General features: G+C 49.2%; 1 protein-coding gene across 12 annotated transcripts; it reads left to right on the forward strand.

The window, feature by feature from the left end:
• Positions 1-8: 8 nt before the first annotated feature.
• On the forward strand, positions 9-26,074 carry CDK3 (cyclin dependent kinase 3). Of its 12 annotated transcripts, none has more exons than XM_019818278.3 (12): positions 247-386; positions 5,839-5,946; positions 7,818-7,938; positions 12,324-12,478; positions 21,613-21,703; positions 22,660-22,785; positions 23,107-23,184; positions 23,267-23,387; positions 23,480-23,650; positions 23,741-23,842; positions 24,114-24,317; positions 25,366-26,074. In XM_019818278.3, exons 3-12 carry the CDS (start codon positions 7,850-7,852, stop codon positions 25,489-25,491), a joined length of 1,263 nt encoding a protein of 420 aa, XP_019673837.1. In that variant the 5' UTR covers positions 247-386; positions 5,839-5,946; positions 7,818-7,849; the 3' UTR covers positions 25,492-26,074. The 12 variants fall into 12 exon arrangements, with proteins under 12 accessions (XP_044900390.1, XP_019673837.1, XP_044900389.1 ...); XM_019818279.3 differs by having other exon boundaries at positions 248-386; positions 5,842-5,946; XM_045044451.1 differs by lacking the exon at positions 247-386 and adding an exon at positions 428-449 and having other exon boundaries at positions 5,842-5,946.
• Positions 26,075-26,273: the final 199 nt, after the last annotated feature.

A 26,273-nucleotide genomic window follows, 5' to 3' on the forward strand; every position in this document is an offset into this window, starting at 1 on the left:
GCCCGTCTGCGCTCCGCCGACTGAGGCCCAGGCGGAGGCGGCGCCGGCGTGGACGCCGTGACCGCGGCCGGCAGGGGGGCGGACGAGCCCCCCGCTCTCGTCCAGGGAAGTGCTAGGGCGGCCCCCAAGGAAGGGGACCCCGGAAGACGAGCCAGAAATTGCCCTGGAGGAAGAAGCGCGGAGCTCCCGCTAACCCGCCCCTCCCTCGTCACGTGACCGCGCGGGGCGAAAAGAGGGAACCCAGGGCCGCTGCGACGCCCGGACAGGTTGGCGACGGGGTTGGGAAGGGGCGGGACGACGCGCCTGAGGAGGAGTGCGCCTGCGCCTTAGCAGCTGCCGGTCCCGCCGCTTCCGGGTCCGCGTGCAAAGGCCTCCCCGGAAATGAGGTGAGAAGGTGGACCCAAGGTTCTGGGCGGGGTTGAGTCTGTCGGCCGTGCGACGTTGTTGGGGTGGGTTGTCGTAGGATTTCCCCGAGCCCTTCCAGGTTGGAGGGAGAAAAAGAGACTAGAACAAAAGTCGCACTGGGAAGAGACTCCAGTTATCTTGTGTTAAGATAATGGCATCCTTGCTGCCTGAAGCTTCGGGGAGCTGAGTATGGGATTGCCGGCGCTGCTCCCTGTCTGTGGGGTGGGTGTGGACCAGATTGTGACCGAGCTGGCAGTTTAGAGGTCTTGCAATCCGGACTTTTTTGTTTTCCCAGTTATCATCGTCGTCGTCAAAGTAACAGTTGCCCACGTTTAGGGTACCTAGTATCCGAGAATTTGTAATGAGAAAGCTCCCCATCCTCAGAGGCAGCCCCCTTCAACCAGTTGTGTTTTTAATTCTGATTGCTAAAAAATTGCTAAACAAAATACTTACATGCTAGTTCCTGATTTCTTCTAGTTAACGTTTGACTTCATATCACGATAAATGAGGATCGAGCATAGTACACCATCCCCTTCTTTATCTCTCCTTAATTTACCCTTGTAACTTAAAGCAACCTACTCATCCATTGGGTTTTAAAACTATGCACTCCGTTCTCTGTTACTTATTACATCAGTTTTTAGTAGTAATCCTGGGAATAGGTTAAGGTAAGTGAAGAATCCCCTTGGGACACAATTTAAGGGAGCACTAATCAAGATTGATAAAGGCAAGATAATTATTACTGATCTTTCCTTTTGTCTCAGTTCCCCATATACCAGGACTAGCCACTGTTGCTACGTTTTTAATGCCCCCAGACATTAAACTATTATTTCGTTTGGCTACTGTGTTTGGATCTTACTCCTCTTGTCAGAAGCTGGCTTTCCAAATACCACCAAGGTAACAATATAAGACAAAAGTGAGGTGATGGCTTGCTCAGGTAAGGGAGAGCACTACTTGGCAGAGCTTTGGCAGGGCCTCAGGAGAAGGTAAGGCCAGAATTTATGGTGAGTTGGAAGTTTGGTTTAAGGCATGTCGTTCACTTCAGGGTTGGGTAAGAACTGATGCACGACCGTGGAAAAGTGGTGGAAACATCAAGGCAAGAGAATTCAGATCATCTCAGCGGGCAAACTGGCTATTGATGGTCAAACCATTCGCATAGGCTGGACATTCAGGAAAAGTATTTAAAGGAAAAAAAAATGTTAATGGAAGTGTAGGACTACAAAGTCCCGTTAATGTAGGCAGTAAGATGTGGTTTGGGTTCTCTGTGTCCAGGCTGAGTGTGGAGGTAGATGGTCTTTTCTTCATGAATACATTCACCTGTTCAGTAAATATTTAATACTGTACCAGATTCTGTGTTAGGCACAGGAGAGACTCTGAGGAATAGAGGAAACCCTGCCCTCCTGGAACTGGTAATCTAGTGGGAGACAGAGGCATTAAACAAGTAAACAAATCCCACTGTTTGAAATTGTATTATTCAGTAAACTGGAATGAAAGAAAATAAATGAAGCTAAGGGGATAGAGTGACTGGGGGTGGTGGAGAATGAGAATTTGGAGAGGGTCGACAGGGAAGGCCTCGCCGAGGAAGAGGAGGATGCGGTGGGGCCAAAGTAAGGAAAGAAAACCAGTTACGTGAAGGTCTGGGGAAGACTGCTCGAGTCTGAGGAAAAGCAAATGTGCAGGTCCTGAGGGCGAGCTAGAGCTAGAGGAGGTGTGGTGGTAAACAAGGGCAGAAAGGTAGGCCAGGTGCCAACGCCATGTGGCATTGTGGGCCAACAAAAAGACTTTCAATTTTTTACTTTATTGATTTTTTGGAGACAGAGTGGGAGTGGGGGCGAAGGGCAGCGGGGGAGAGAGAGAGAGAGAGACAGAGATTGAGAATCTTAAGCAGGCTCACTGCTCAGCAAGGATCCTGATGAAAGACTCGATCCCACGATCCTGGGGTCATGACAGCCAAAATCAAGAGTCCGACAACTGACTCTTAGCCCCCTAGATGCCCCAAGATCTTCAATTTTAACAGGAGTTTATAATAGGAAGCTTTTAGATTTTCATTGGGGGGTTATGTGATCTGATTTACATTTTTAAACATTTTGTTGCGGAAATGTTCAAACGTGCAAAGGTAGAAAGAATAATACAACAAACCCCATATACTTTTCCCCCAGGTCCAATAATTTTCCACTATAATTCCATCCACTTCCCTACCACATTAATTTTAAGTAAATCCAATATCCTATCACCTATAAATACTTTTAGGATGTATCTTTAAACTACTTTTTTTAAATTTTTTTTAACGTTTACTTATTTTTGAGATAGAGAGAGAGACAGAGCATGAATGGGAGAGGGTCAGAGAGAGGGAGACACAGAATCCGAAACAGGCTCCAGGCTCTGAGCTGTCAGCACAGAGCCCGACGCGGGGCTCGAACTCACGGACCGCGAGATCATGACCTGAGCCGAAGTCGGCCGCCCAACCGACTGAGCCACCCAGGCGCCCCTTTAAACTATTTTTAACATGATCCTAATATCATTATCACACTTGGAAATATTAGCACAAATTTCTTGTCATCATTGCAATCAATTCAAATGTTTCTTAAAAAACTATCTACAGTAGGGGCACCTGGGTGGTTCAGTCAGTTAAGCATCTGACTTCAACTCAGGTCATGATCTCGTGGTTGATGAGTTTGGGCACCACGTCGGGCTCTGTGGTTCCTCATCAAACTCTTACCCAGTACATGTAACATTCATTGATGATTCTTCTCTGGATACATTTTTACTCTGGTGATTGCAAAACTTTTAAAGACACGGTACACAATCCTTTTATTTTGTTTTTGTAAAATTCACTTCGTTGAGGTTATATTTAAAATTTGTAGCAATCCCCATGTGATAGAACCTTCTGAGGCCAAAGTTCAAACAACCTGATGCAATTTGAACTTTAAAGTCGAAGGTTCGTTGTGCAATATAAGCTAACAAAGAATTGTAACTTTACAAACATTTATGAGTCAGGGTTGGTGATCAAGCCCAGGTGGGGGACAGTGTGGTGCTCTGAGACAACATGGGAGCATCACGCCCCTTCCCACATACCTTGCTCCACACATCTCTTCCATCTGGCTGTTCCTGACTCTTATCTTTTTATAATAAACCGGGGATCTCTTCCAATTGTGGAGTGGTAAACATATACGATCAAGATTCTTATCCCCTAGAAGGAAACCCAAAGCTGATAAAAGCTGTAATGATCTTGGTTTTGGGTGTTACTTCTCTGTCCTTCAGTCCTACTGCAGGAATCTTAGCAATTGCTTCAGAAAAAAAAGGAAGAAGCAGTCACCCTGGGTCACTATCCTTCCCATCCTTCCCGTATGGTATTTTCTAATTTCCCAGTTGTCTTTTAAAAAAGAAGAAGAAGGGGGCGCCTGGGTGGCGCAGTCGGTTAAGCGTCCGACTTCAGCCAGGTCACGATCTCGCGGTCCGTGAGTTCGAGTCCGTGAGTTCGAGCCCCGCGTCGGGCTCTGGGCTGATGGCTCAGAGCCTGGAGCCTGTTTCCGATTCTGTGTCTCCCTCTCTCTCTGCCCCTCCCCTGTTCACGCTCTGTCTCTCTCTGTCCCAAAAATAAATAAATGTTGAAAAAAAAAATTTTAAAAAGAAGAAGAATATTTCTCTTGTTCATACCATGGATTTTTCTCCCAGAAGTGGACATTTTGCCTTGGGCAATGAAAAGGAAAGGCTCCGAAGTACAGGTTATACCAGTACTCAGACTTCTAAAGACATTATTTGAAATCCTGCTGAGCCACAAGAAAAGCCAGTCCTGACATATCTACTCAGAAACTCTCTTGAATGTCTGATGATACATAGATAATGATTTGGTGAGCCCGCTGTGCTTTGTAAATTAACAGACATGTCTTAATAAACACATAGCAACTTTTGTTGGGAAAAAAATCAATGAGGTTAAAGTTTACAAAAGCGCATGCCCCCTCCCCAGAGTCAATTCCACTGTATGACAATTCAAAAAATAATAATAAATTTAGTGATGTGGTTACTTACAGCGTATAGTATATGTGGTGTCTGAGAGCAGAAAAATTACTTTTTGCAAAAGATTCTAAGTTTTCACCTTTTTGCTAGGTTGGACAGAATTGTCCCCATTATTCCAAAACAGAAACCACAACATTTTCCCCTTACGGCTGACTTTTGTTTTTTTTTTTTTTTTGGTTTGTTTTTTTGCTTCTCTCTCATGCCAGAGATGATTAGGGGGCTCTCTCATTTCTGGGGACAGGAACGGCTCTGCTCCCTGGTCACAGTGATTAGAACATCGGCACTTAGGGCAAAATAGGATGGGGCCTTGGCCAGTTGCCCCTGTGCTGCTGTTCTACACGCTATCTTGAAATGACCTTAGAACATTGACCAACAACACTCCTGATGAACCCCACGTTAGAGGTCCTGAAACCAATTGTGCAAGTTTCTAGGTAACATAAACTTCTGCACTAAAGCTGTGTCCTCTGGTTCGTCCAAGAATCTTACTGGGGATGATATAATTACAAATTTCTTTGTTTGTATGTCCATTGGCGCATCCTGTCAACTAGCTGAAGCTGTCACCTTCAGGATTCCTTTGTCATTAATCCTCACGGTCCTCGTGTCATTGAACTCTGGAGTGTTCTTTTGCTCTCACATATGCAAATGTACATATTAGATGTAAACGCCTGCTCCTTACTTTTTTTCCTAATGATAGATCTTGGAGATCTTGCCCTGCAAACGCATATAATGTGTCATCCTAAGAAGCCTGCTGAATGTCCATAGTATCATTATTACATCACTTATATAACTGGTCTTTTCTTTCTCTTTTTAAATTTTTGTTAATGTTTTTATTTATTTTTGAGGGACAGAGACAGAGCATGTATGGGGGAGGGGCAGAGAGAAACGGAGTAGGCTCCAGGCTCTGAGCTGTCAGCACAGAGCCCCATGCAGGGCTCAGACTCGTGAACCGTGAGGTCATGACCTGAGCCGAAGTCGGACGCTTAACCGACTGAGCCACCCCGGTGCCCCTTCTCTTTCTCTTTTTAAAATTACTAACAAAAACTCGTAACTCTAGTGTAACCATGAGAAAGACATTAGACAAAACCCAAACTGAAGGTCATAGTACAAAATACCTCAAAATTCTCAAGGTCAAAAGGCAAGGAGAGTCTGAGAAATTATCACAGCCTAGAAGAGTCTAAAGAGACATAACAACTGAATGTAATGCGGCATTCCGGAAGGGACTGTGGAACAGAAAAGGGACATTAGGGAAAAAACTAAGGAAATCCAGATAAAGTATGTTGTTGAGTTGTTAATAACATATTGATAGAGGTTCATTAATAGTGGCAAATGTGTCGTACTAATGTCAGATGTTAATTAGAGGGAAAACTGGGTATGATGTACTATCTTTATAGGGTTGCTGTTTTTTTTTTTTTCTTTCAGTAGGCTCCACTCCCAGCACTGAGCCCAACGTGGAGCTCGAACTCGAGACCCTGAGATCCAGAAGTGAGCTGATAACGAGTTGGACGCTTACCCAACTGAGCCACCCAGGTGCCCCTACGGGTTTTTTTTTTTATAAATTTTTTTTTAATGTTTATTTATTTTTGAGAGAGACAGAGACAGAGACAGAGTGTGAGCTGGGGAAGGGGCAGAGAGAGGGAGACACAGAATCCGAAGCAGGCTCCAGGTGCTGAGCTGTCAGCACAGAGCCGGACATGGGGCTCGAACCCATGTACCACGAGATCATGACCTGAGCCGAAGTCGGACACTTAGCCGACTGAGCCACCAGGCGCCCCCCCCCCCTTTTTTTAAAATATAAATCTAAAACTGTTCAAAAATAAACAGGTGATTTAAAAAAATTTTTTTTTTCAACGTTTTTTTATTTGTTTTTGGGACAGAGAGAGACAGAGCATGAATGGGGGAGGGGCAGAGAGAGAGGGAGACACAGAATCAGAAACAGGCTCCAGGCTCTGAGCCATCAGCCCAGAGCCCGACGCAGGGCTCAAACTCACGGACCGCGAGATTGTGACCTGGCTGAAGTCGGACGCTTAACCGACTGCGCCACCCAGGCGCCCCTAAACAGGTGATTTTTAAAAAGTGAAGACTCCCTTTATGTACACCTAGGAGAGAATGTCAAAATAGATCAGGTGAAAAAAAATCAAGATATGGGACAGCATGTATACTGTAGGGGGGAGATAAATATCTACTTATATTCACTTTTATTTGCATAATGCAACACTGGAAGGGTGCATAAGAAATGAGTAAAACTGTTTTTTTTTTTTTAATTTTTTTTTTCAACGTTTATTTATTTTGGGGACAGAGAGAGACAGAGCATGAACGGGGGAGGGGCAGAGAGAGAGGGAGACACAGAATCGGAAACAGGCTCCAGGCTCTGAGCCATCAGCCCAGAGCCTGACGCGGGGCTCGAACTCCCGGACCGCGAGATCGTGACCTGGCCGAAGTCGGACGCCCAACCGACTGCGCCACCCAGGCGCCCCAAAAACTGGTTTTATTTAAGGGCCAGGGTTGGCAAACGTCAGCCCAGGCCAGATCCAGCTCACGGCATGTTTTTGTAAATAAAGTTTAAGGAACAAGCCATGCTCATTTCTGTATGTATTGTTGTGATTGCCATACTACAATGGCAGGGTTCAGTAGTCACCACAGAGATCGTGTGTCACCCTCTGCCCTTTCACAGACCCCTCTTCAGGGGATCGGGGAGGGAGTGGGTTGCATAGGGATTTGGGTGGGACAACACTTTTCCACGTAGATCGTGTTTTATGTTGTTTTGTTTTTTAAAATTGGTGAATGCATAACCTATCAAAAATCTGATTTTTCACTTTTTTAAGTGTTAATTTTTTTTAAATGTGTTTATTGATTAAAAAAAATTTTTTTTAATGTTTATTTTTGAGAGAGAGACAGAGTGGGAGTAGGGGAGGAGCAGAGAGAGAGAGAGAGAGACAGAATCTGAAGCAATCTCCAGGCTCTGAGCTGTCAGCACAGAGCCCGACGTGGGACTCCAACTCACAGACCACGAGATCATGACCTGAGCCGAAGTCAGACGCTTAACTGACTGAGACACCCAGGCGCCCTAAGGTGTTCTTATTTATTTTTGAGAGAGAGAGACAGAGAGACAGAGAGACAGAGACAGAGTGTGGGCGAGGGAGGGGCAGAGACAGAGGGAGACACCGAATCTGAGGCAGGCTCCAGGCTCCGAGGTATAGCAGAACCCAAGGTGGGGCTCAGACCCACGAACTGTGTAATCATGACCTGAGCTGAAGTCAGAAACTCAACTGACTGAGCCACCCGGGCACCCGAAATATTTTGTTTTTTATTAAACTGCTACCCACTGGAACTAGCCTCTCCTGTGTGGCTGGTCTCGGGAACCTGCTAATCTCAGTCTTGTGTTCTGCTTGGTTTGTCAGGAATCTTCAAAAATCCACCTCTGCTCTTTGAGATGCTGCCCAAACCTGGGATCTATTACTTCCCCTGGGAAGTCAGTGCTGGCCAAGTTCCCGACGGGGGCACACTGAGAACGTTCGGAAGGTCAGAATGGTTTTTTCACATAGTCGGGGGAATGTTTCAATTCGTCACCCCTACCCCCGACAGAAAAAAACTAATTAAAATAGTTTTATTATAATTTTGTCTAGTAATTTTTTTGATGTTTTTAGAAGTTTTACTTATTTAAGTAGTCTCTACACCTCACATGGGGCTCAGACTCACGACTTCAACATCAAGAGTTGTATGCTTCCCTGACTGAGCCAACCAGGCGCCCCTTGTTTAGTTATTTTATTTTTTTAATTTTTTAATGTTTGTTTGTTTATTTATTTTGAGAGAGGGAGAGAGAGAGAGCAAGCAGGGAAGGGGCAGAGAGAAAGGGAGACAGAATCCGAAGCAGGCTCCAGGCTCTGAGCCGTCAGCACAGAGCCTGACGCGGGGCTCGAACCCCCGAGCCGTGAGATCATGACCTGAGCCGAAGTCGGACACTCAACCGACTGAGCCACCCAGGCACCCCTAAATGCTAAAAAACTAGCATATTTTCATTGTACAAAATGTAGACGATCCCTAAAAGTATAAAGAAAGCAAGCAAAAACACATGTAATGCCACTTACTGTCTGGACAGCCACTGCTAACCTTTTGGTGATTACTTGACACGTTTTCACGTGTATGTACGTACATGAATATGAGAATGGGTGTGTGTTCGCACAACATGTGTATAGCGTCATTAGTCATTAGGGAAATGCAAATTAAAACCCACGATGAAGGGCGCCTGGGTGGCTCAATCAGTTAAGCATCTGACTTTATTTTTAAAGGGATGTCTTTCTTTCTTTCTTTCTTTTCTTTCTTTCCTTCTTTCTTCCTTCCTTCCTTCCTTCCTTCCTTCCTTCCTTCCTTCCTTCCTTCCTTCCTTCCTTCCTTCCTTCCTATTTATTTTGAGAGAGAGAGCAAGCAGGGGAGGGGCAGAGAGAGAGGGAGAGAGAGAATCCCGGGAAGGCCCCACACTGTCAGTGCAGAGCCTGATGCAGGGCTTAAACTCGCGGACCATGAGATCACAGCCTGATCTGAAATCAAGAGTTGGACACTTAACTGACTGAGCCATCTAGGTGCCCCAAGTATCTGACTCTTGATTTCAGGTCAGGTCATAATCTCAAGGCTCATGAGTTTGAGCCCTGCATTGGGCTTGACACCAACAGTCTGGAGCCTGCTTGGCATTCTCTCTCTCTCTCTCTCTCTCTCTCTCTCACACACACACACACACACACACACACACACACAAAACAAGTGAATAAACTTAAAAATATATTTAAGAAAAAGCCAATGAGATGCTCCTATACACTCACTAGAGTGGCTACATTTAAAAAGACTAATAACATGGGGGTGCCTGGTGACTCAGTTGGTTAAGGGTCCAACTCTTGATTTTGGCTCAGGTCACGATCTCATGGTTCATGAGTTCAAGACCCACATTGGGCTGTTTGACGACAGTGCGGAGCCTGCTTGGGATTCCCTCTCTCTCCCCGGCTTCTCTCTGCCCCTCCCCTGCTCTCTCGCTCTCTCTCAAAAATAAATAAACTATTAAAAAAATTTTAAAAAGACTAACAAAACCAAATGCTGGAACTCCTGTACGCACTCCTGGTAGGAACGTAAAATGGTACAACTGTTTTGGAAAATAGTTCGGCAGTTTCTTTAAAAGCTACACAGGGGCTCCTAAGTGGCTCAGTTGGTTGAGCGTCTGACTCTTTGATTTCAGCTCAGGTCATGATCCCGGGGTCATGGGATCGAGCCCCGCTTAGGGCTCCACACTGAGTGTGAAGCCTGCTTGAGATTCTCTCTCTCTCTCTCTCTCTTTAAAATAAAAGAAAGAAAGAGAAAAAGAAAAAAGATTTAAAAGGTAAACATGTATCTCATGCAGTGCCTGACTGGCTGAGTCCATAGAGCATGAAACTCTTATGATCTCAGGGTTATGAGTTCAAGCCCCACATTGGGTATAAGAGATTACTTAAATTGGGGCGCCTGGGTGGCGCAGTCGGTTAAGCTTCCGACTTCAGCCAGGTCACGATCTCGTGGTCCGTGAGTTCGAGCCCCGCGTCAGGCTCTGAGCTGATGGCTCAGAGCCTGGAGCCTGTTTCCGATTCTGTGTCTCCCTCTCTCTCTGCCCCTCCCCCGTTCATGCTCTGTCTCTCTCTGTCCCAAAAATAAATAAAAACGTTGAAAAAAAATTAAAAAAAAAAAAAGAGATTACTTAAATTAAAATATATATACATATATGTGTGTGTGTGTATATGAACATATATCTATCATGATCCAGCCATTCTCCTCCTAGGCATGTACTCAAGAGAAATGAAAACATGTCTGCACCAAGATTTGTGCACAATATTTTAATTTTTTAAAATGTTTTATTTATTTTTGAGAGAGACAGAGAGACAGAGCACGAGGAGGCGAGGGGCAGAGAGAGAGGGAGACACAGAATCTCAAGCAGGCTCCAGGCTCCGAGCCGTCAGCACAGAGCCCGACGCGGGGCTCGAACTCACGGACCGCGAGATCATGACCTGAACCGAAGTCGGACGCTTAACCGACTGAGCCACCCACACGCCCCTTGTGCACAGTTTATAGCAGCTTTCTTTGTAATAGCCAGAAACTAGAAGCATCCCGGATGTCCATTTGAGTGAATAAATAAATCTTGGTGTATCCACACGATGGGATGCTACTCAGAAGTAAAACGGAGCGAACTATTGTAACATGCACTGATACGGATGAATCTCAAAATAAATATGCTGAAGTAAGGAAACCAGGTCCCCCCCCGCAAAGTTACATGTTGTATGACTCCTTTTATATAAAAGTCTAGAAAATGCAAAGTAATCTATAGTGGAAAAAAGGAGACCGGTTGCCTGCAGGAGTTCCCTGGGTGTGGCATGTAGGAGGATTACAAAAAGGCAAGAGAACTTTTCAGGGTGATGAAAATGATATGTTCCTGTCTTCATTCTCAAGTGTGTACGATGTCAAATGTCAAATTTTGTCCCTTAAATGTGTATTGTTTATTGTATGTCAGTTATACCTAAGTAACACTGGAAGGGAAGACCATATGATATAGAGTGTTCAAACAGAGGAGGGCAAAAGGCTTGAAGAAGCACTTCCTAAAAGCAGATATACATAACAATTAGCAGTCCTACAAATAAGTGAACAATTTTGCATATGACGATTAAAAACTATATATGTATATACACTCAAATGGACAATAAGCACATGAAAAGATCCTCAACATCATTAGTCACCAGGGAGATACAAATTAAAACCACAATGATATGGTATTTTCATGCCTGGTAGAATGGCTAAAATTAAAAAGACTGACCATACCAAGTACTGGCAAGGATTCGGAGTGACTAGAATCCTCAGATGTTACGGGTGGGGTGCAAAATGGCACAACCATTTTGAAAAACAATTTGGCAGTTTCTTTTTTTTTTTTTTAATGATTATTTATTTTTGAGAGAGAGACACAGAGCACGAGTAGGGGAGGGGCAGAGAGAGAGGGAGACACAGAATCCGAAGCAGGATCCAGGCTCTGAGCTGTCAGCACAGAGCCCGATGCGGGGCTTGAACCCATGAGGCTTGCCAGATCATGACCTGAGCCGAAGTCAGACACTTAACCAACTGAGCCACCCAGGTGCCCCTACACTTTTATTTTTTTTAAGAGGGGAAGAGAGAGAACGCATATGCATGCAAGTGGGAGAAGGGCAGAGAGAGAGAGAGAGAGAGAGAGAGAGAGAGAGAGAGAATCAGAGAATCTTAAGCAGGCTCCACACTTTATCCCATGACCCAGGCATCATGACCTGAGCTGAAATCAAGAGTTCGACGCTCAATTGACTGAGCCACCCAGGCACCCCAAACAAATTATTTTTAATAATTTCAATGGTGTCCTACTGAGCAATAAAAGGAATAAACCACTGATTTACCCAACAGCATAAATGAATCTCAAAACCATTATGCTGACCGAAAGAAGCTAGACACAAAAGAATACATATTGTTCTGATTCTATTTATATGAGGTGCTTGAGTAGAAAAATTCATCTGTAGAGACCAAAAGCAGATCAGTGGGTTGCCTGGGATGGGAGATGGGGAGATTGATTTCAGAGTGGCACAAGGGAACTTTTGGGGGTGATAGAAATGTGCCAAAGCACCCTGAAATGTGGCGAATCTTAATTGGGGTGGTGGTTATATAAGTGTATACTTTTGTCAACACTCTTTAAACAAATGCCTTTTAATGCATAGAATTTGTATCTTAACAACGTAGACTGAAAACAATTTTCCGACTTGTTGCTGCCATTTTTATATCTCTGACCAGAGTCCCCTGGATTTATGGGGCTCCCGGAACCTCTTGAGCTTTTAGTGTTAGTTCTGTGTGTGGATACAAATGATCACGCTTTTCCTGACCTGCAGGTTGTGCCTCTATGACATGACTCAGTCCCGAGTCACCCTGAGGGCTCAGCATGGATCTGACGAGCACCAGATCCTGGTGTGTACCAAGCTGGTGGAGCCGTTCCAAGCCCAAGTGGACTCCATGTATCTTGTCCTTGGGGAGCTCGAGCACCAGGGTGAGTCGTGGCCTCACACACTCTTTTCACTGTGGGTCCCGAGTGGGACAGTCTTCAGTCAGGATGGGGCCTGGCTTCTGACCCAACAAGAGTCCCTCACCGGGGTTAACTTTCCTTCTAAACCAGCCCACAAGTTCAAGGACCCGTGGGAAACGGATGTGATCCAGCTCAGTGGACCTGCTCTCCGGAAGTGAGAGAGGAGAGAGCCCATTAATTTCTGAAGGCTTACCATGTGCTAGGCTTGGTACTAGGTAGTTTGCTTAAATCTTTGTGAATCTGCCCACCGGTCTTCAACTGAGTCTTAACTGTTGCCATTTCATAGGTGAGAACACCAAGGCTCAGAGAGGATGGGGCTAGAATAACAGGCCAAGAAGTCAGGGTGAGAGAAATAGAAGGGAAGGAGTATCAGCAACCTGGGAGAATCTCTCCCAGGCATCAAGTGTCGAAGGTTGCTCTTTTTTTTTTTTTTTTTTTTTTTAATGTTTATTTTTGAAAGGGAGAGAGAGCGCGAGAGAGCGTGCGTGTGTGTGCACAAGAGCAGGGGAGGGGCAGAGAGAGGGGGACAGAGCATCCGAAGCGGGCTCTGTGCTGACAGCACAGAGCCTGATGTGGGGCTCAGACTCACAGACCGCAAGATCATGACCTGAGCTGAAGTTGGACGCTCAACCGACAGAGCCACTCAGGCGTGCCGAAGGTTGTTGTTTAAAACCTAGGTACTTGAATGAATTCTTTGCTTCGCTCTCTGGCCATTCCTGTGTCATCTTCCTTTACACAGCTGATATCATACTATGTAATGTCGTATCTGGTCATTGTGGCTTCATGTACATTGTAAACATTTCCCCAGGTTTTAAAAGTTTGTGTAGTGGCGCCTGGGTGGCTCAGTCAGTAAGCGTCCGACTTCGGCTCAGGTCATGATCTCACGGTTCGTGAGTTCGAGCCCCGCGTCGGGCTCTGTGCTGATGGCTCAGAGCCTGGAGCCTGCTTCAGATTCTGTGTCTCCCTCTCTCTCTCTGACCCTCCCCCGTTCATGCTCTGTCTCTCTCTGTCTCAAAAGTAAATAAACGTTAAAAAAAAAAAAAAAGTTTGTGTAGACATAATGTTTTATAGCCATATAATATTTTATATGTACCTTGATTCACACGACCATTGCACGTGTATATTGTTTCCATTTTTTGCTCTTACAAAAATACTGTACATTGATTGGTTAAAGAAATTATAGTATATTCAGTCAGTGGGATGTTATGCAGCCATTAAAAATGGTGTTGTAGGGGCACCTGGGTGGCTCAGTCGGTTAAGCGTCTGAGCTCAGCTCAGATCATGATCTCACAGTTTGTGAGTTCGAGCCCCACATTAGGTTCTGTGCTGACAGCTCAGAGCCTGGAGCCTGCTTCAGATTCCGAGTCTCCCTCTCTCTGCCCCTCCGCTACTCATGCTCTGTCTCTATCTCTCAAAAATGAATAAACATTAAAAAAATTTTTTTTTTAATGGTGTTATAAATCTTTATCAGTTGACATGAAGATATGTTCATAATATCTTACTAAGAAAAAGCAGTTTACAGGGGCGCCTGGGTGGCTCAGTTGGCTGAGTGTCCGACTTCGGCTCAGGTCATGATCTCATGGTCCGTGAGTTCAAGTCCTGTGTCAGGCTCTGTGCTGACAGCTCAGAGCCTGGAGCCTGCTTCGGATTCTGTGTCTCCCTCTCTGACCCTCCTCCAGTCATGCTCTGTCTCTCTCTGTCTCAAAAATAAATAAACATTAAAAAAAAATTAAAATAAATTTAAAAAAAGAAAAAAAAGCAGTTTACAAAACAGTATGTATTGTAAGATCACATTTTTTAAGATTTTATTTTTAAGTAATCTCTATATCCAACGTGAGGCTCGAACTTACAACCCTGAGATCAAGAGTCACCTACTATCCCAACTAAGCCAGCCAGGCACCCCTAATATACATTTTTTTTTGCATACATCTATGTATATGAAAGATTATTCACTGAAATGTTAATAGAAGTTATTTCTGGTGGTGGGATTGTGGGATTCTTTGTATTTTTATTAGCATTTTACAGTGAAAACATTGCTTTTTTTAAATCTTTCCTTAAAAATGTTTTTAATTGATTATTTTGAGAGAGAGAGAGAGAGAGAGAGAGAGAGAGAGAGAGAGAGAGAATGAACATAAGAGAGAGAGAGCATGAGAAAGGCAGAGAAAGAGAGAGAATCCCAAGCAGGCTCTGTGATGTCAGCACAGAGCCTGATGCAGGGCTCAAACCTGTGAACTTTGAGATCATGACCTGAGCTGAAATCAAGAGTCAGGGGCACCTGGGTGGCTTAGTTGGTTAAGCATCCAACTTTAGCTCAGGTCATGACCTCACTGTTCATGAGCTCGAGCCCCCCCCCCCCCCCCCATCAGGCTCTGTGCTGATAGCTCAGAGCCTGGAGACTGCTTCAGATGTTGTGTCCCTCTCTCTGCCCCTAACCCACTCACACTGTGTCTCTCTCCCTCAAAAATAAACATTTCAAAAATTTTTTTAAATAAAAGAGTCAGAGACTTAACTGACTGAGCCACCCAGGTGCCCTGAAAATGTATGCTTTTATAGCCAGAGGGTAAAAATGTTAAAAAAAAAAAAAAAATTGTCTACATTGAGATATATTAAAAATGCCACAGTTAATACCCTTCGGCACTAATCTCTGTCCATTTTCTGATTATTGCCTCAGGCTAGTTTCCTGAACATAGAATTGCTGTATCAGAGGATACAAACACATATGTTTCTTGCTTTACATCACCAACGTCCTTTCTAAAAGTCAGGGTGGTTTTTTTTTTATTTCTTTTCAATGTTTTTTATTTATTTTTGGGACAGAGAGAGACAGAGCATGAACGGGGGAGGGGCAGAGAGAGAGGGAGACACAGAATCGGAAACAGGCTCCAGGCTCCGAGCCATCAGCCCAGAGCCTGACGCGGGGCTCGAACTCACGGACTGCGAGATCGTGACCTGGCTGAAGTCGGACACTTAACCGACTGCGCCACCCAGGCGCCCCTAAAAGTCAGGGTGGTTTTTAACCCTGGATGAAATGTACTAGAAGAAATGTTAATGTTCATGTTTAATTATCTTTGATTTCATAATAGTTAATCTTTATTCAGGCTCAAGCCTTTGAGCTCACAGAGTTCCTGCCCTCCTGTTGATTTGAGAGAGGCATCAGGAGGGGGCTGCGAATGGGTACAACGGGCTTTTGCACAAATGATTTCTACTTTGACTGCAGCCCCAGGTCACCTGAGGCTTTCTCCTGGACCCCCAGCCCTGCAGTGAATCCTGGGAGCTCTCGGGAGCCCACTGCACAGAGTCTGGGGTGCTAAGGCCTGCCTGCCAATACAGAGAGGGGTTGAAACTTAGGACGGCAGGTCAGGATGAGAGCAGGACCTGGCGTGGATGTTCAGAATTACTTGGGGAAGAAAAATGGAAAAAAACTTGTGTAAGTTCAACCCATATAATTTTTTTAATTTAATATTTTCAAATCAAATGTGCGTGAGTGGAATGGTAGAATGGACCTCCCTGTCTGTACCCATCACCCAGACTCAGCCGGGATCCATAGTCTACGGTTCCTGAGTCTCCACTGCCTGCATTTATTTATTTGTTTTATTGGTGTCTTTTAGAGCAAATCTGATATCATTTTGTTTACCCAGAAACACCTCCCAGGTCTCTAACATTACCACAGTCATACTCAAACAAATTGACTGTTCTTGATATAATAGAATACATTTGTCCATGTTTACTCTCCTCCTCTCCATGGCTTTTTCTTTTTTTCTTTTTTTTTTTTTGAGAGAGAGAGGCAGAGACAGAGACAGACAGAGACAGACAGAGACGGAGGATATGAAGCCAGCTCCCCGCCGAGAGGGAAGAGCCCCGTGCATGGCTTGAACTCATGAACCATGACATCTTGATCTGAGCCAAAGTCAGATGCTTTAACCGACTAAGCCACCCAGGTGCCCCTCCATGGCTTTTTAAAAAATTGGTTAGTTCAGATCAAGACCCCAAGTCTATATATGGCATAAAGACTTGGGTTACATACCCCAAGTCTCTTGTAATATTTCTGGTTTCTTTTTTTTTCTTTATTATTATTTTTTTTATTTTTGAAAGAGAGAGAGAGAGTGGGAGAGGGGTAGTGAGAGAGGGAGACACAGAATCCGAAGCAGGCTCCAGGCTCTGAGCTGTCAGCACAGAGCCCGACACGGGGCTCGAACTCATGAACTGCCTCGCGGCTCATGACCTGAGCCGAAGTCGGACGCTCAACTGACTGAGCCACCTAGGTGCCCCATCTTTTTTTAAATGCCATTTATTAGAGAACTCGGGTCTGGAATTGGCCAATTGCTTCCTCCTGGTTGCGTTAAACCTTCTCCGTCCTGCCTTTTCCTGAGGGTAGCTCAGGGACAGCACAGGGTCGAAGAGAAGCAAAGGTTCTTTAGATAGGAATCACAGTCAATAAATGCAAGAGACTTCGAGAGGCACCTCTTTGAAAGCCCTGATGAAATAATGAATCTAGGCCAAGATCGATCTTATCACTGGCTGCTCCCATTGCTCCATGAAAGTATGACTGGAACGTTGCAAAGCCGGAGGAGTCAGCCAGCAGCACCCACACCCGCCCGATAAGCCAGGCACTGCGGAAGTGGATCGATCAGTGTTGCACCTGCACCGTGACTCACTTTGACAGCACAGACAGCACCACTCTCAAGTGTCTTTGCGCCCCCGCTCCCCAAAACTGGACCTGAATAATCAAGCCTCAGATCAAGCAGCAGTCTCCCTAGGCTCCGGCTACGTTACTGCTTCTCCTTACTTTCATCACAGTCTATTTTTTTCTTTCTTAAAAAAATGTTTCAGAGCCCCCCCCCCCTCCCCCCCACCCCGGTGGCTCAGTCGGTTAAACGTCCAACTTCGGCTCAGGTCATGATCTCATGGTTCGTGAGTTCGAGCCCCACGTCGGGCTCTGTGCTGGTGGCTCAGAGCCTGGAACCTGCTTCGGATTCTGTGTCTCCCTCTCTCTCTGCCCCTCCCCCACTCACACTCGGTCTCTCTCAAAAATTAATAAACATTAAAACAAAAATTTTTTTTAAGTTTCCCCCAAATTTCTAATTTCTGAATAACACATGCTCATCATTGGCAACTGACACAGGAGGAGAGACAATGATGGTGGGGAGGGGCAGAGTGTGGGCTGAACGTGGAGGTGGCCGCTGATCCATATAGACCAACATGCTCCTGTGTGGCTGCTTTCAGACCTCCTCCGTATGTCCTGTCCCAGCCAGATTCCAAGTCCTTTGGGGCACAAAGGTCACCTGGACACAAGACAATGCCCTGTGGCAAGCTTAGCAGTTCTGATGACAGAAAAGAGGCCACTTAAGGTCACTTTCTGAAATTTGTGCACACAGCTAGCCAAGAAGAACAAAAAGGTGAAGCTATGTCAGAAACCTGCTGGCTGTGACACGTTCTTTGGGCACCATCTAAGGGCTCAAGGACTTCCTGCCCAGGGATTGAGGTTTGGGGATGTAGGCTTTCCCCCAGTGCTGCTCCAGAGTCCCTAGACTTCCTAGGCTGCAGGTGACCTTGCCTACAGCGAGAGGGCTGCCCTAGGGCCCTCGCCATAAATCCCATAAACCCCACCTGCCTGATTTTCTTCAGCTGACTGTTGTTCCCTTACAAGCCTTCCTGTCGTGTTCTCTAGAACCTTCCCTCCTCCCTGAAAGACTCCTTTTTATGCTCTCACCTTCGATGGGACTTGCCTGAAACCTGGCTCTTCCCCAGGACAACAGCTCCCCTCCTGTCCCCAAGTGGCACCTGGTCAGCTTCCCAGGTCACTGCCGCCACCAGACCCGGAGAGGTGCCAGCAGCCAGCTGGCTCCTCAGGTCTGCCTTTGTGAATCCTTATCCTTCTCTGCGGCCAACCGGTTCTGCCTGCAGGCGCCTCTTGCCCCACCTCTGCATCCCATGGCCGCATCTCTGCCACCTGAAACTTGCGACCTCGTACCTACCTGTCTGCTGCTCTCTCCTCTGCAGCGCCCCGCAGGACCTGTGGACCTGAGACACTCCTTTCTTTTTCTCCCACCTTCTCTGCCCTTCGCTTTCCCTTCCTCTAGCCCCACCTCACTCTGAGGGCAGCCCCTTTGCTGGCAGAACTTTCACGCCCTCGCTTCCATCACAGTGGCCCCATCAACCCCCGACCTTCGCCCTCTTGGGTCCCACCTGTTGATGGAGAAGGTTCACATGCTCTGTGGATTCCCAGCATGATGGTTTCAAGGTGTCCTGCCGCACCGGGCCTTCTGCGTGTCCCAGTCAACCCACCCTCCCGTGGTCCACAACATCTTTTCAGCCACTCACCTGTCACACATCTGCTTCATCACCTCCATGCTTTCGGCAGATGACCTTGCCTCCTCCTATGTCCCGGGTGAAATCTTTTTTTTTTTTAATTTTTTTTTTCAACGTTTTTTATTTATTTTTGGGACAGAGAGAGACAGAGCATGAACGGGGGAGGGGCAGAGAGAGAGGGAGACACAGAATCGGAAACAGGCTCCAGGCTCTGAGCCATCAGCCCAGAGCCTGACGAGTCCCGGGTGAAATCTTAAATGACCTGCGTCCACACCCACCAGACGCTCCTTGCGTCTCGTCTGGGAGAGAGAAGGGTCCGACCTCCGTGCGGCTCAGCCCCTGTGCTGTGACGCACAGCCTGCCCTTCCGTGGGGACTTTGCTCTCCCAACTGAGTCCTTAACCTGTTCCCGCTGCTTCTTCCTTCTCAACACACAAATCCCTCAAGCTTCTTGTATATTAAAATAATAGTGTCCTGGGGCGCCTGGGTGGCTCAGTCGGTTAAGCGTGACTTTGGCTCAGGTCGTGATCTACCGGTTTGTGGGTTCGAGCCCCGTGTCGAGCTCTGTGCTGACAGCTCGGCGCCTGGAGCCTGCTTCCGGTTCTGTCTCCTCCCTCTGCCCCTCCCCCACTTGTGCTCTGTCTCTACCAAAACTAAATAAACGTGAAATTAAAAAAAAATTTTTTAAGAATAGTGTCCTCTTCTGTGTCCCTACCTCGCTGTGGCCCTCCTTCTCTGGACAAACTTCCTAAAAGCAGGTCTGTTTTGGGGGGTGCCTGGGTGGCTCCGTCAGTTAAGCACCCGACTCTTGATTTCAGCTCAGGTCATGATCTCATGGTGCACGGGTTCGAGCCCCACAGAGCACAGAGCCTGCTTGGAATTCTCTCTCTGCCCCTCCCCTGCTCAGGCTCTCTCTCTCTCTCTCTCTCTCTCCCCAAATAAATACACTTAAAAGAAAGAAGGTCTGTTCTTCATATCACCCCTTCCTTCTCTCCTACCCACGCCTCTGCCCACTGCATTCCAACGTTGTCTTCATCCAGGCTCTGTTGCTCTGGGTTCGTTAAACTTCCAAGAACTTCCCCTAAATGACTCTCTCCTTGGCCGTCGTGTGTATAAACGCCGTTCTCCCCTCCCTACAGCATTTCTTCAAATGCTTTCAATCCCAGTTACAGAGACCTTCTGCAGACGGACTGACACAGATGGACTGACGGACTGACCCAGTTTGTCCCTTGTGGTCACCGTCTTTCTAAAGGTCACCTCCATGTTTAATAACATTTTTCATTCACAAGGAGAAACGTGTTCCTCAATGTAAATAGAGAAGGGAGCGTTTCCCCAGGCTGGCGGGAGGGAAGGGCTGCGAAATCAAGTCAATTAACTAATAAAATCTTCGTACAGGTGGTTTTAATTGCAAACGAGAGCTGTGATTTTGTTCTTGCTTGTCCCGTGTCACCCTGAACATGGGCAGCTGCTCTGTGACACCTGTGTGGGGCTACACGTGTCACAAGAAAAGGTCTAGCCTTTCGGTGCCAAGTGACGTTTGCCAGGTATCCTGTTTGATTCATCAGTATCCATCACCCAGCTATTCCTGAAGTGGCCCAAGTGATGAGAATCAACCATCTACAGCGATGGAGAGATCCAGACAGTGCCACACGGCCACTGCTCTCCAGGCTGTGCCCTGTCTGCAGCCTAGAACTGGGACCAGTGGAAGCTGAGGACACACAGGCAGCCTCCTGTTCCAAACAAGTTTATCTGCCGGTGCTGAAGGCTGGAATCTAGACAGTTCAACATTCTGAATTGTGCCCCCAGGCTATGTTAAATCAAGAAAGTGGTCCAGGGGGCGCCTGGGTGGCTCAGCCCATTAAGCATCCCACTTTGGCTCAGGTCATGATCTCGCGGTTCGTGGGTTCGAGCCCTGTGTCGGACTCTGTGCTGACAGCTCAGAGCCTGGAGCTTGTTTCGGATTCTGTGTCTCCCTCTCTCTCTGCTCCTCCCCTGCTAGCACTGTCTCTCTCTCTCTCTCTCTCTCTCTGCCTCAAAAATAAATAAACATTAAAAAAAAATTTTTTTTTTAAATTGTCTAGGGGTACCTGGCTGGCTCAGTCAGTAGAGTGTGCAATTCTTGATCTCGGAGTTGTGAGTTCAAGCCCCATGTTGAGAGTAGAGCCTACTTAAAAAAAAAAAAAAAGAAAGAAAGTAAAAGAAAAAAAAAAAAAGAAAGAAAGCGGTCTAGACTAGGAGGATGGTGATTGAGACCCTCTTCAACTCCAGGCACTTGGGACCTACAGAGCAGGTGGCAGGAATTAAGACGACAAAGGAGGGGCACCTGGGTGGCTTAGTCGGTGAGGGATCTGAATCTTGATCTCAGCTCAGTGCTTGATCTCAGGGTCCTGAGTTCGAGCCCCACGTTGGGCTCCACGCGGGGTGTGGCGCCTACTTTATGAGACTGATGCGCTGCCCACTGCACTAAGAAGGCGACGGGTGGAGTCTACTGAAAAAAAAAAAAAAAGACAACAAAGGAGGGAAGTAGAGGGTACCTCTATCTGGCCCTTCCGCCATGCAGAAGTGGGATTTTCAGCCTATCCCCTCAGTTCCAGACATGTGCTAGTTGTGGTGTGGCAGGGCCACAGTTCTGAAGCCCTAGAAGGAAAATTACGGGGACCCCACGCGCCATCCCTCCAACTCATCCTGTTAAAATTCAGTCCTGAGAGCAAGGCTGGGGGAAACAGCTGGCATGCATCCGTAAGGTGACCCATGTGTCAGCCACTGCCAGTGCCTTGTGCTTGTGTCTTTCAGACGGAGGCTCCGTGGTGAAGGCCCGGGTGCTGACTTGTGTGGAAGGAATGAATCTGCCCTTGTTAGAACAAGCCGTCCGGGAGCAGAGGAGGTACCAGCAGGAGAGGGACAGCAGCCAGCGGCAAGCGACAGTGCCTGACAGCTGTCCCCCCCAAACCTTCCCTGAAGCCAAGCCCCCTGGAGATGCCAGAGCCACTGCAGGGAAGACGCAGGACCTTCCCCAGGAGTGACAGCCTTTGTCTGGAGCTGGAGAGAAGGGGTGGGGGTGGGGGTGGGGTGGGGTCACTAATTTGGATTGTTCCAGACACCCTGTGGGAGGCTGCACTGTGGGGTGCTGGGGCCTGAGCCTCGAGTGGGAACATGGAGGGTTCTGGAAAGTCCTCATGAATAAAAACCCCAGTGGGGGGAGACCTTGTGTTGTGTGCACGTGGTGCAGCGCCGGCGGGGACCAGGAGGGGGAGCCGGGGAGCCGGCAGCCTGTTAGCAGTGAAGCTCCAGGAGCACAGGGTTTCTGGTGAATTCTGGGCTGCGGTTACCAGGGGGGTGGTGCTGGGGGTCCCCAGGGCTCGGGTGGGGGTCCCAGGATGCAGGGGGGCTGTCTCCACCGAGGTTCTGCCCTCACAGGAGGCTGAGCGTCCCCAGACAGTTGAGGCCCAGCCCCTCACCCTGGCCTTGCGGCCTAGAGCACGACTGTGGCTTCAGAAACCCTTCTGGACCCCTGACCTCTGCCCTGAGCTGCCCTGACCTCTACCCCGGCCCCTCAGGCCACCCTTCTGGGTAGCCTTCGCCCCCAGAACCTGGGGCTGGCAGGGCAGAGGCGGGAGCTCCGCTGAGAAGTTTGGGCCCTCCTGCGCTCCGTAGCTGGGCACCTTCCTGGCTGGGCTGGGGGAGGCCTGCGCTGGGGATGTGTTCTCTGGGGCTGAGTGGGGCGGAGGCGGACCTGGGCCCAGGCAGGGGCTGGCCTAGGTGTTCCGGGGGGGCTGGAGGGGCAGCGGGGGCGCTGGGTGTGCCAGTGAATGCCCCAGGCGCCCTCTGTTTCCTGGGCAGCTCTGCGGCTATGGATGTGTTCCAGAAGGTAGAGAAGATCGGAGAGGGCACCTATGGGGTGGTGTATAAGGCCAAGAACAAGGAGACGGGGCAGCTCGTGGCCCTCAAGAAGATCAGACTGGATTTGTGAGTGCCCGGAGGGCCCCGGGACACATCAGCCCCAGGGGTGACCCCCGTCCGTCCCACACCTCAGGGTGCACTTCTGAGTGTGCCCAGTTACAGCGGGGGGGGGGGGGGGGCGCACAGAGGTACAGCCCTCCTCGTTCCCTCCACGCTTTGCCCGGGGCCCCTGGTGGTGCTAGTGTGTGCCTCATGAGGACCGCAGCGCCCCGTCGCTGGGGGCCGGGCCATCCTTCTGGAATACGGAACACACAGGTGACTCCCCCCCGGGGCAGAGGCACCCTTCTTGGCTCCCTGCCTCCACTGCCGTGCCCTCCTTTCCCGTAGGGAAACTGAGGGAGTCCCAAGCACTGCCATCAGGGAGATCTCCCTGCTCAAAGAGCTGAAGCACCCCAACATCGTCAGGTGAGGTGGGGAAGGAGGCGGGGAGGCTGGGCCCGTCCCCGTCCAGCCGGGAGCCGTGTTGTGACTGGTGGACCCCGGGCAGGCTGCTGGATGTGGTGCACAGCGAGAAGAAGCTTTACCTGGTGTTTGAGTTCCTCAGCCAGGACCTAAAGAAGTACATGGACTCCACGCCGGCCTCCGAGCTCCCCCTGCACTTGGTCAAGGTAGCGAGGGAAGGACGGGGAAGGCCAGCGAACGCCCCCCTCCGCCGGCCCCACTTCCGCTCATCCGGCCCCTTCCTCGCTCCCTGTTGCAGAGCTACCTCTTCCAGCTGCTGCAGGGGGTGAGTTTCTGCCACTCTCATCGGGTCATCCACCGAGACCTGAAGCCCCAGAATCTGCTCATCAGTGAGTTGGGTGCCATCAAGCTGGCTGACTTCGGACTGGCTCGAGCCTTCGGGGTGCCCCTACGCACCTACACCCACGAGGTTCCGCAGGCCCCGGGGGAGAGGACGGCTGGAGGGACGTCACCTGAACACTCAGCCACCCTGCATGATGCTGTTTTCTTGCTCCCACAGGTGGTGACACTTTGGTATCGCGCCCCTGAGATCCTCTTGGGCAGCAAGTTCTATTCCACGGCTGTGGATGTCTGGAGCATCGGCTGCATCTTTGCCGAGATGGTAAAGAGGGACAGACATGGCCACGGGGGGGGGGGGGGCTACAGGCAGGGTCCTGCTGGGGGCGGCGGGGGAGGCGGGGGACAGTGAGACTCTGATGCACCCATTAGAGGTGGATTAAGGGGTGTTTGGGCCTGGTTGCGGGCCTAAGGAAGCGGAGCTCATTCCAGAAAAGGTCGGGATTCTCAGCACAGCCCCGGGAAGGATATCTTGTCTGGTGTTGGATTCTGTATGACAAGGGAGTGGACCCCACACCCCATCTCCCTCATTGCAGGTGACCCGTAGAGCCCTGTTTCCTGGTGACTCTGAGATTGACCAGCTCTTTCGGATCTTTCGGACCCTGGGGACGCCCAGTGAAGCCATATGGCCAGGAGTCACCCAGCTGCCCGACTATAAGGGCAGTTTCCCCAAGTGGACCAGGAAGGGGTTGGAGGAGATTGTGCCCGGCCTGGAACCAGAGGGCAAGGACCTGCTCATGGTAGGTACAGGTGGGGGGCAGGGGAGGGCCAGAAAGGCTGCTGCTCCCATCACGAGTGTCCTCTTTGTCAGCCAGCCCCTTGTGTCACCTCACCTCCTTCGGAGTCTCTTTTCTGACCCCTGATTGTCCCACACCCTGCACATACTGATTGTTCAATCTGGAGACCCCCTCCCCTGAGGAGTCGAGTGTTTGTGTTTCCTTTTAAAACTCCGATCTTCTAGTTAGTTAGCTTTGTTTTTATGCTGTGATGCCTGCCCTTTCTCTGTAAGCTCTCCCAGGCAGGGAGCACGCCTCCTGCCATGGTGGTTACTCTCTGCACCAGGCTGTTCCCTGCCGTCTGGGCCCCTGCCACACAGCCTTCACTCACCTGTCCTGTTGTACCATCTTGACCCACTGGGCTGGGCCCAGGCCAGGCTGCTCGGGAGGCCCCAGGTGGAACCACCTCTTCTTGCCCACAAAGATTTGGGGCCACGTTTGTCTCTTTAATCTGGTCGTGGGACTAGAGAGGAAGGCAGGGCCGTATTTTCATCTTTCCAGAGGCCTGCGTAGGTCTGTCTACCAACCCAGTGCCAGCAGGACGGCGTAGACCTCCAGCCAAGTCGCTTAGCATTCCATCGGGATTGCTCCTAGGCAAGGGGTCTGTCCGCAGCCTAGCGGGGCTCAGGGACTCCTACTTCCTGCCCTGCCCTCAAGCATGCGCCCTGGACAGCTTGGGCCCTCCCCTTCTCCATACATAGAAGTCTGTCTCAACCAGACACGGGCTGAGGCCTGGGAACCTCAGGCAGGGAGAAGACAGATGGTCTCAGCCTCTGGTCCGCAGGAGGCGGGGAAGGTCTCCCAGGGCCGGACTAGAACTCATTCTTTGTCCCCAGATTCCGAGAGCATCCAGAACTGGCTTGCGAGCTGGGAGATGGTAGTTGCCTGTGGGTCTGGCTTGAAGGCAGCTGCTCCTGGGTTTGGGGCCCGCCCCCTAGGGCCCGAGGGTAACTCCTCTCAGGGGCCCGGCCCAGCCCAGTGCTCAATCTCTTTTCTCCTCCTTCCTCCACAGCGACTCCTGCAGTACGACCCCAGCCAGCGGATCTCCGCCAAGGCCGCCCTCGCACATCCGTACTTCTTGTCCGCTGAGACCTCCCCGGCCCCCCCGCAGTGTGTGGTGGAGCGTTTCTGCCGCTGAGAGGGTGTGAGGTCCTCCGCCTCGGAGCCTCTCTCCGCTGCTGCCCCAGCTGCCTCCCCACCCATGTCCCAAGAAAGAGGACCTATCTGGGAGAGAGCAAAGTTCTGAGGAATTTGGCATCGGCTGCCAGAGAGCGGAGTTTGGGTTAGTCCTGCCCGCAGGTTAACGAGTTCCAGTGTTGTTTGTTGGGTTTGACAGTATCGGTTCAAGACGGGGGCACCGGAGCTCTGTGCGCAGGGGGTATGTTAGAGGTTGGGCCCCCTGCCGCAGGAACAGCTGCTGAGATGAGGAGGAAGCCTGCCCCCGTGTGGCAGCGAGGCAGAGCCAGACAACGCCCCCCCCCCCCCCCCACCAAGGGAAGGGGTGCCCCCTGCCGGTCTTTTTGGCTTTAAAATGTTTGGGGGAAGAGTTGCATACCAGTTAAGAGTCCCAGTTTAACGGGAAGAGAGAGGACATTTTCCTGATCCCAGGGAACGTCTGGGATGTGTGTGGCTGTTCTAAGTACTTGTCTTATACTTAGGATATGCTTATGTTGTTTGCCTCTGGCTTTAAGAACAGTAAATAAAAGTGCTATATTTCCTGAGTTTTCCAGTGTTTTTCTTGGGGGCGGCGGGGGGGGGGGGGGCGGGAAGGGCGCGTACCAAGGACTTGCTGACAAGGGGGAGGTTGACAGAAGGCTGGAGACTGTTCCTGGCCAGAAGTCAAAGTCCCGGAGCAGAGGCAGTGGGGACGGGAGGGGCTGTTCAGGGTCTCTCCGGGGCCTGCCGGTGCACCCCTCCCAG

The sequence above is a fragment of the Felis catus genome, chromosome E1, assembly GCF_018350175.1.
Source record: "Felis catus isolate Fca126 chromosome E1, F.catus_Fca126_mat1.0, whole genome shotgun sequence".
Taxonomy (NCBI): Eukaryota; Metazoa; Chordata; class Mammalia; order Carnivora; family Felidae; genus Felis; species Felis catus.